At 36.3% G+C, this 10,826-nt stretch overlaps 1 protein-coding gene across 2 annotated transcripts in view; it reads left to right on the top strand.

Moving 5' to 3' along the window:
* Window positions 1–9,945, top strand: part of LOC124596433 (COP1-interactive protein 1) — a 398,432-nt gene extending 388,487 nt beyond the window's left edge. For both annotated transcript variants that reach the window (XM_047135568.1, XM_047135569.1), the window contains exons 43-45: window positions 7,439–7,563; window positions 8,012–8,117; window positions 8,274–9,945. In XM_047135568.1, the coding sequence (XP_046991524.1) occupies window positions 7,439–7,563; window positions 8,012–8,117; window positions 8,274–8,387 (345 nt within the window). In that variant the 3' untranslated portion in view covers window positions 8,388–9,945. The remainder of the gene's footprint in view (window positions 1–7,438; window positions 7,564–8,011; window positions 8,118–8,273) is intronic.
* The last annotated feature ends 881 nt before the right edge of the window (window positions 9,946–10,826 follow it).

The following is a 10,826-nucleotide window of genomic DNA, read 5'->3' on the forward strand; positions in this document are numbered from 1 at the left end:
CAAGGATGAGTTAACATGTTTTGTGAAAAACATAATACATACAAAAACAAAATTTATTTCTCAGCATTGCCTACTATGAGCATTATTTATGTACTCAACAGATTCCCACTTTTTATAGCCTCAGAAACCCTGAAAAATAATTTCAGTATTCAATCAAAATTTTTTTCATGATAAAGAAACAAAAATGTCACATGAGAGCAAATCTGGTATACATTCATCAACCCACTGTTTTGAATGAATCTTTATTCCAGGGGTGTAATAATGGATTGACATTTTCTCTATAGTCTTGTAAGAATGCTGGAAGACTTTTCAATTGTCCTTCAGCTTGAGAAATCTGCCATATCTCCGTGCCTACATTAGCATATGTGAGAAAGTGGTTCTGAGTGGCATTGCAGAATCCCCTTAAACTTTCCTCACCCAAGTCTCTGTCAGACGTGCAGTCCATACTTTTATTTTAAAATGTTTAATCACTGGATGATACTTGTCTTTATAATTATGTATAGAATGAATAAAATCAGTAGCACCTATCACTTAAGAAAGATGCCACAAAGCAACTGTACACTGCATCTGTTTGAAACTGTAACAAAATCTTTACGATGTCTTCTTCATCTTCTTTTTTTCTGACAAGCTATGTAAAGAAGTAGAGGAAACATTATGTTTTTAAACTTTGACTTGAGACATCTGGGTACAGAAATTTGTGTGGCTATTTGAATTTGACAATGCATTGATATCATTTTCCTTGCCCATTCTGTGTTTGTCTGTCATTCCAATGGATAGTATGAGATGGCAAGCCTCGGACAGGGAAGAAATCTGTCATGATCTTTTCAAAAGAATTATTCTAGCATTTGCCTTCATTCATTCAGGGTAACCATGGAGAAACTAAATCAAATTGGTTGCTCAGGGATTTGAAATCCACTCATCTCTCAATTGCAAATTCAGTCTGTTAACTACTGTTCCAACTTCTTCAGTTTCCTTCTTTATTCTAGCAACTTTTTCCATTTGAATTCCTTATTGATGCATAATGGAACAAAATACACAGGAACATGTTATGTGGTCCATTTTCTGTGTTTTTCTTTGAATAAATTAATTTGCAAATATGAAATTCTACAAGACGACATTTTTAGAGTAAGTGTAATAGAAATATGAAACAAAAAGCTAGACATAAAAAGATGAAAATGCAGCAGACTAAAAGTAATATTAGTATGTGTTACATTTGTGAAACATCACTTGTACAAGAGCTATTTATAAACTAACCTCTGACTGACTATTAAAAAAGGAAAAGAATATATGAAACAATTCATATACATTCTGTACTTACATGTCATTACTTCTCCACATAGTCGCCAAACATCTGTCATATTGTGACACTGGCTTTGATATCCCTTCTTCAAAGAAGTATCCTGCCTGGTGCTTCTGCCAGTTGTTGACAAAATGATTGAGGTCATCTTCTGTCATGAATTGCTGTGTAGCCAGGCAGGCCTTCATATTGTGCAGGAGATGGAAGTCACTTAGTGCCAAGTCTCACTAATAGGGAAGATGTTGAAATATCTCCTTGCTGAAGAGTCAGAGTTTTTCCTTCCTTCTATTCACAGTATGGGGTCATGCATCATCATGAAGGAAAGTGATGCCCTGTGTAATCATTCTCTGCAGTTTGTTTTGGATTGACCTTTGGGTTTCACAAGAGTCCCACAATAAAGCTGTGATGTCACAGGAATCTCAAGTGTTACTACAATGAAATCTGTTTTGTGATTCCAGAAAACTGTAACGTTCTTTTTGTGGTTTGACAGTGTGTGTCTGAATTTTTTGGGCTTATTGGGAGAATAAGTGTACATCTACTGTTTGGACTAGTTCATGTACTGAACTCACATCTCAACCCCCTCGTCATGGTAGCACTGAAGTGCAGAAGGAATATCAAGGCCAAACTCACTGTCTCAGTTTAGTGAACATATGTTAGACATTTTGGTACCCATCATGCTGAAACCTTATGGTAACCAAACCTCTCTGTGACGGCGTTGGTAGGGTTGCCCTTGGAATCTGGGGCACATCTTCAGAAAGTTCAGAAATTGTAAACCAGTGACTCACATACAAAAATTCATTGGTCACATCTGAATGTCTTCCTCAACCACTTTCATCATGCACATCTATGTGACCTGCCTTGAATTTTAAGCACCAGTTACTCACAGCACTGTCACTGTAACTTCATCCCCATACACAGGACACAATTGACACTGAATCTCAGTGGCATTGACTCCTGCTTTCAGGAAGTGAATTATAGAATGCACCTCACAGCTGCCATGAAACATGACCACTGGGCATTTCATTTCATCCTAGACTCTGTCTTATAATTGTCTGTATCATCTTTGTTTCCATTATAAAGGAAACAGTTCAAAATAAGAAAGCAGGCAGCTGGGGAATACAAGGTGGACAGTAATAAAACTGACAAACTGCAGGGACAGAGACCTGACTGGAAATGGAGGAAAAAAGGTCCTATGAACATGTGTCCGCATTGTTGTCATGACAGATGGCACTGACGAATGACAGTTCGTCTGACCATGTGCTATGTGTTCCTGATGTGCCTCAGGCTGTGTGATTGACATAGCATACTGAAAGCAGCAGAATGATCTGGTATTCATATTGGTAAAAAGCCAAAATGTTGTTTGTGTACAGCTAACCAGATGGAAATGGTTGAACGGCAGTGTGGCAATACCAAAACAAGTACCCTCAAAGACACCAACCACAACACACAATAATTCAAGCCTTTTTGTCTGTTTGTAACTTCATGTGTTCCTTCAGGCAGACAAACAAGCAGGGAGGCAGTGGAATTTGCATACACCAGATTTTGAGGACAAATATGATTATGTGTATCCAGCATGACAGTTGCTGTTATCGCTATCAGCTGCAACGAGTGCAAGGATTATCAGCAGCAGATTTCCCTCTACAGAAAGGATTTTGTCAATGGTTTTTGCACCAGACCATTACAATTATGGGCTTTCTGGCATCAGTCCTCTTTACTGACAAAGCAATCTTTACCAGAGCTGGTCTCGTCAGTCTGCACAATTATTTGTAGGTTACAGAAAATTTTTGGGGAATGATAGAGGCATCAATGTATGGACAGGATTCTTGGTGGCCTCATACTTGGACCACTTATTATTGCACAATGCCTCAACAAAGGAACATACCTGGACTTCCTCCAGTATACTCTGCCTCAGCTGCTTGAGACTAGGCCTTTGGCAATATGACAGTTTATGTGGTTTCCGCATGATGGAGCACCATGCTACTTCTGCATTTACAGTTTGCCGGCACCTCAACATGTTCCCTGGACATTGTACAGGACATGGAGACCCTGTAGCATGGCCTGCTAGATCACTGGAATTAGACCCCCTGGATCTTTACTTCTGGAACATCTGAAAAGCATTGGGTATGCCGAACCATTTCTAATGTGCAGACCCTTCAGCAGTGTGTTTATGATTCTTGTGATGCTATTTGGAGAGAGGCCATAAAATGTAAAAGAGTGTGGCAATCCTTGATGTGACAATGAATGTGTGCATTGCATCCCATGGAGGCCACTTTGAACAACTGTTGTGACATGGGCACAATGCAGCTCTGTACTGTGTTCCAGGATGATTTGTTATCATTGCATACGCTCTGTCCATTTCTGGACACATATTCAGAGGACCTTTTTTCCTCCATTTCCAGTCAGGAATCGATCCCTGCAGTTTGTCGGTTTTATTAATGTTCACCGTGTATAACTATTCCTTGAATACATGTTTGATTGTTGTTGATGGTGGTGATTGATTAACAATATTTAGAAGCTTTCTTTTCATTGTAATTTTTTATGACAACACTCAAAAAGAATATTATATAAACTGACTTAAGTTTCATGGACTGTGATAAACTATTTTCACTGTACTGTATTTCTATTATTAGATGAGTGAATATTCTGTATTCATAGCTGGGACTGCTCGTTTTATTTAGTTAATGCTTACTTGAAATTCCAGTAGTGCCTGTTGTTAGTTTACACCCAGCAAATGTTGTTTCCTGTACTCATTGTATTTAATTGCTTTCAATTAATATGAATTTGATGTGAGGTTCAGATAGGATAATCTGGTATGAATCACCGAGTTGAAGTGACTTGAAACAGAAAATCTGTGTCAGCTATAGATGATGAAGGAGATGGTTTCATGAGATTTATTAGAAAGTCATGTTTAAATAGAAGGATGAGAAAAGATACCAATACCAAGCCTGGTGGGGCTCCACAGTAGTTATGGTTTTCACCAAGTGAGTTTTTTCAATACATCACAAATGGGTATTATGTGGTAACTGTTGCTAGACTACACAATAACTAGATGCTTATTATGCTCCAAATGCTTATACTAAAACTAACATTTTGCCTGAGGAACATAATGATGACTTGTTGTATCTATAAATCAATATTCGTTTTCGCACATAGATTCAACAGTAGAAATGCAGTTTCAATACTTTGTATAGCTGTTTAGCTTAAGACCACTATAAAGTTTTAATGTTAATAATCTCAATGCTATGGTAATAATTAATTCCATTTATAATAAAAAATAACTAAAAGGAGAGAATCTTAAAGCAACAGCTATCATAGAATGTACAGGAAAATGCTGCAACTCTGACGCAGTAACAGGATATTTGGAAAATTACAAAATATATTAATTGAATCTAAATTACAAGCATTGTTCTGTAGTGTTTGGCCACTTAGTTATCTCAATATGCTTATGACAGAAGTAAAATTTTCAGTCTCCTTTCTATTCCATGTTACTAAGAATTGTTTCCTGTATTCAAAACATACTACAAGCAGAGTTCATTCAGGGTAACCATGGAGAAACTAAATCAAATTGGTTGCTCAGGGATTTGAAATCCACTCATCTCTCAATTGCAAATTCAGTCTGTTAACTACTGTTCCAACTTCTTCAGTTTCCTTCTTTATTCTAGCAACTTTTTCCATTTGAATTCCTTATTGATGCATAATGGAACAAAATACACAGGAACATGTTATGTGGTCCATTTTCTGTGTTTTTCTTTGAATAAATTAATTTGCAAATATGAAATTCTACAAGACGACATTTTTAGAGTAAGTGTAATAGAAATATGAAACAAAAAGCTAGACATAAAAAGATGAAAATGCAGCAGACTAAAAGTAATATTAGTATGTGTTACATTTGTGAAACATCACTTGTACAAGAGCTATTTATAAACTAACCTCTGACTGACTATTAAAAAAGGAAAAGAATATATGAAACAATTCATATACATTCTGTACTTACATGTCATTACTTCTCCACATAGTCGCCAAACATCTGTCATATTGTGACACTGGCTTTGATATCCCTTCTTCAAAGAAGAAAGCTGTGATGTCACAGAAAAGAAACAAAATTGTAATTTATAGCAAAGTACACCACTGTTAACAATTAGTAGAAAATGTAAACTGTAAATGTTGCTAGGAAGTAGTATGGCTGCAAAGTACATCATTGTCAACAATCAGTAGAAAATGTAAACTGTAAATGTTGCTAGAAAGTAGTAAAACTCCTTTGTGCTGTTTATCAGAATTCCCACACTAAATTAATAATGCACAATTGCTTTCAATACACAGTGTAATTGCTACCAGTGGAAGGTATCATAAAATAAATTTCATGACCCTAATACAAATTGTGTTCAGAAATATAAGTTAAGAGCTCTCACCCTCTAGTTATTGTACAATAACATTTTAACAAAGTAAAACAATTTACTGATATAATTTTTTAGGCTTTCCCAATTAAATAACTTGTGATATCTCACTTGGCTAAGGAGCCAAATATTCAATTTAAATTCACTCTATATTGTCTAGCTGGGCATAATCTTCAAGTGAGATGCTGCTATTGCTGAGCTTCATTGAACTGATGCCATGGTGACACTGCCTCACCTTTATACGCAAATACAGTGCATTTACCAAATGCTGTGAGTGCTGCCCCACTGAAAAGAAAACAAGCAGCATCACCTGTGTTGGAGGCAAACAAAAATGAGGTTTCACTAATGTAGCTAATTGTTTATTGTAAAATTTTAAGTACCTTCACCTCAGCATTACATTTACAGTGTAACTGGATACTGATGGAAAGCTCCCATTTTTGGGCATTCTTGTCTATAAATGGAATAACAACACGGTGGGTCATAGTATTTACTGAAAAACTATGTGTACTGGCTGGTATCTGCATATTTACTTCAAAACTACGTGTACTGGCTGGTATCTTCATACTTTAACTGTCATCCATCATATTAATGCACTTGAGTCCTTAATAAGCTGGTCCAAAGAACATATACCATATCCGATGTGGAAAAATTAGCAACAAGAAACTGAATACCCACCTAAAGTGTCTATTTAAAAAGAAAAGATTCTCCGAGAAGCAGATTTGTGATTTACTGGTGTTCAGACTATCACTGGAAGTACAGCAAGATGAATATTCATCACATTCCTTCCATACACTGGGATGATATCACCAAAGCTAATGAGAATTTTAAAAGTTTTGTAATATCAAGACTACATTTTGTTCGCTGAATTATTGCCCTTTCGAGTTCTGTTAGTGATGATCTGAGTCTAAGGGAGCACGATGTTTATAAGGTTGCATGCCACTATGGTAAAGCATAGATTGGTCAAACTATTTTGTACTGTTGAGGACAGGTGTGTGGAACATCACCAACACACAAGATTACAACACCCCAAAAAATACACAGAGCAGAGCATTGCTCAGGTACGCAGCCATATATAAAAATACATAAGAGCATGCTCCTGGTTCTTGTTACCAGGATTTTTTTCTGAAGGAATCCATTGAAATTAAGTTGGCTGATAACCTTATTAATAAAGACAGAGGCTCTCCTCCAAGCATGTCATGGAACCCTGTGCTCACGTGCTTTAGCCCATAGTGTTCAATGATGAAATCACCTGAAGATTTTTACAATTATTTACGGCAGCACTTTCTCATTTGTGTTTGTCTTTGCCAGTGGTTCCACTGTTCGTATCCTTTGCAGTGGGGGCAGCATTCGCAGCACTTGGAGCAGTATTCTCTTCTGACCAATATGGGGGTGATGACTCCACTGTGGTATCAGTTCAATGAAACTCAGCAACAGCATTGTCTAACCTGAAGATGATGGCCAGTTGGACCATCAAAATATTGTGTGACATGGAGATCCAGCTGCATACTCTAGAAGGGTATCAGTAAGCGAAATAGTTGTGTGTGCACAACTAGTCTAGTGTGAAAAACAATATTAAAGAACTGAGGAGAAGTTATTAATGTACCAGTAAATAAAAGCAGCTATGATAAACACTCCTGTGCATTACTTCAACTTTTAGCAAATACTGGCAGAACAGGCTTAAGTTATTTCCACCATAGTAAAAATGATGGAAAGAAATAAGTTTTTAAGAAAAAAATGTTTTTTACAGGGTTCTGATTTTGGTGGATCTGGTTCTGATATCAGTACAGGAGGGCAAGAAGATCGGGGAAGCAAAAAGGATATGAGAGATCGGCTCACTGGCATGTTCAAGAAGTCAGGATCAAGGAGTAATAGGTAAGTGTGAAAAACACTACAGACTTTACACTTTTTTATCCAGTACGTCCATGTTAATATCCTAACTATTACTTTGTTTCAATTTGCATTGATCGCAATATTTAGTTTCTTTTATTATGTCAAAAATGAACTGATTTTAATGGAAGTAATGCAACCACATTATATAAGTAAGAGAATCAATGGAATATCTATTTGACTTCGCAAGCAGCTGCAGTGCAAGCTCATATCTGAGTTATATGACAGTTAAACAAAGTATTTCCCTTTTATATTTTTTTATTGATTCCTTGTCTTAATAGAACTGATGTCTTTCAAAACTCTTGGAGTCTTCTTTAAACACAATTTATGTTGTATAACTGCTCTTTATGTGCTGAAATGCTTTGTTATGTTCCTTCAAATTGTACATACCAGCAAAAAATGTTTCATACTTTTTCCCTTCATTTATGAGCAGCTTGGAACGAAGTACCAGAGGTATCAAGGATCAGAGTCCAGCACTTTCCGATCGCTCTGAATCAGTTCCAAAGAAAAGTGGTACCTTGCCACGCCCTTCACCAGCTGTAAGTACTAGAACTCAAATTCCAGAGAAAAGATAATGTAATTCTGTTGCATATGCCAAATACTTTTTCATAGTGTGGTGTAGCACTAGTGTCTTAATACTATAAATAGGTCTGAAGACACATATACTTTATTTTATGGTAATGTTTATTTTTCAGAGAAGTGATGTTGGCCCCACATCAAGTATGGCAAGACCTCTGTCACCTGGAGTCAAGAGACCTACTACTCCAACCATTCCATCAAATACTACAAAACTACATAGACCTAAATAGTACTGTTGGATGGAAATGAAGAAACAGCAAACAAAGCAGAGCCTGAAAACTTTCAGGGAACATTATAGTGTAAAATGTGTGGCAATACAGCTGTTAATTAAGCTGTTTAAAACTAGTTTCCATCTCGCCAAGGAAAAAAAAACATCAAGTTTCACCTGACAGGGGAGACAGTAAGGGTAGCTGGGAAATTCAAGCCATGCTACAAGTACTTTGATTGCTGGTGTAACATTTTCTCCATCACAACATACAGAATTATGCCATAAATACAACAATATGAAAAAAAACCACATTGTGTCTGGATGGAACCCAGCACAATGATACTAGACTTCAGTGCGCAAGAATTCTTTTCCAAGCTGCTTTGCCACTTCATAAAAGTGGCATAAGCAGTAAACAACTTTGTCATGTTTTACAAGGTTCTGGTTTTGAGATACTGCTGACAGTGCCAGTAACTTTGTTCTTTCAAAGTCTGGGAAATATTCACAATAAAAATTCACTCTAAAATTTCAGATGTATGTTATAACAAGTAAATGGGTGACACGGGTCCAGAGGGGCAAAGGAAGCCACATGGGATACTTTAACGTACATCTTTTCCCCAAAATGACACTAAGTGTGTTGTGATGCATTGAATTCTCTTGTACAAGAGCCCCATATTTTACCTCGTTGCCATTCCGTATTTAGTAGAATATTAATTTCCAATTTCCTTCATGTTAATTCTTCATTCCAGATATTAATTTGAGGTACTGAAATGATTTCAAAGTTTCATATGCAAAACACAATAATTGTTTGGAGTTTTTTTTTTTTTTTAAAAAAGAGCATGACACTTAACAATAAAGATTAAGTATTAGCAGTAAACAGGTAAACAGGATATTAGTACTAGAAATAAATTGGTTGGTATTATACATTACTTCAAATTATAAAGATCAGTAAGTGATCTTTTGTCATTCCTGACATGTTATCAAGAGTAAAAATCATAAGAAAAATGTTGAGCAGGCTATATGAAAATGGTGTGATTAAATAATAAACATGGTGTTTACTGTTTTGGAAACAGAGTATAGTAAGACGACATCATTTGTCATGCAACTGGTGCAAGAAACGTAATGCAACAAATGTACATGATCATTGTTTAAAGCACGGTAGTAATCAATAGAAAACTATAAAAACATGGTGTAGCTTACACTTATTGTTCTTGTGTAATACGCATGAAACATTGGGGGCTAGTTTTCTAGCTGTTCTCTCTAAATGTTGTTGGTTTCCAGTGCATATTTATACATTGTTAACCATTGTGATCGAATATCTGCTCAAGTAAATTAAATAGAGAACTTGCCTTACCTATGTGTTGCAATATGCAATTGTGACAATACCAGTTTGGGGAAAGATCAAAATAACTACAAGTAAATTTCTTACTGGAGAGTGTCTAATTTCTATTAATATTCTCCATGGCATGTTTTAAACATTCATCTTATATAAGATGTGTGAGATTGATGTACAAATTTGTAAGTGTGTTGATATTTCTGAAGCAAATGTGAGTAAATAGAGAATTTGTAAGTTTTTGTATAAATATGCATTTTTTGTGTACTGTGATAGTAATCTTTACCACTTTCCATCTCCCTAAGTACCAGAAGTTACTGAGTGACTACTATATATTTCATTCAACATGCCTCCACTACAGAAGGCATATCCTCACTTCAAATTTTGTTGTATGCAGCCTTTGTTCTGTAGACAGTATGATCAATCCATCATCCATATTGAAAGGAACATTGTAAGTTTAGCTTAGCAAGCAGCAAATAATGATCACACAACCTTTGGCAATCTGCTGTATCTTACATAAATACATTTCTCACAGAACTTTAATGCTGCTCCTTTTCAACTTGTTCAATACTTGTCCTCATTCATTTAGACAAGTACTGGTTGTTTCAAAAATAACTGTGAGTATTTTAATTAAAAAACACACAATACATACACTATTTGACCAAAAGTATCTGGACAGCTATTAGTGGACACTGGTATGTGGTGTGTGCACCCTTGAACTCTGATGGTGACACTTTCAACAAGGTGTCTGAATATCTGTGGAGGAACAGGAGCCCATTTTTCCTCAATAGCTGGAACCAGAGAAGGTAGTGACATTGGACACTGAGGTCTGGAGCAAAGTCAACATTTTGACTTGTCATAAAGGTGTTCCATTGGGTTCAGATCAGGTTTCAGGGCAAGCCAGTCCATCTCAGCAATCGTCCTGAAATGTATGGGCCTGCCCTAGTCCCGACCTCAGTGCTGTTGTCCACAAACCATTGCCTCAAAGATGCTGCTGTAAGATATGGTGAATCATAAAGTAGATTAAATAATCGTCTCCAAACTGTTCTTTTACTGTATGTATACACAGTGCTGTAAAAATGTTTGCATATTCTTCCACATTAAGCATTTTCTTAGGCACAATAAGGGGAC

Source organism: Schistocerca americana, chromosome 2 (assembly GCF_021461395.2).
Source record: "Schistocerca americana isolate TAMUIC-IGC-003095 chromosome 2, iqSchAmer2.1, whole genome shotgun sequence".
In the NCBI taxonomy this organism is placed as follows: Eukaryota; Metazoa; Arthropoda; class Insecta; order Orthoptera; family Acrididae; genus Schistocerca; species Schistocerca americana.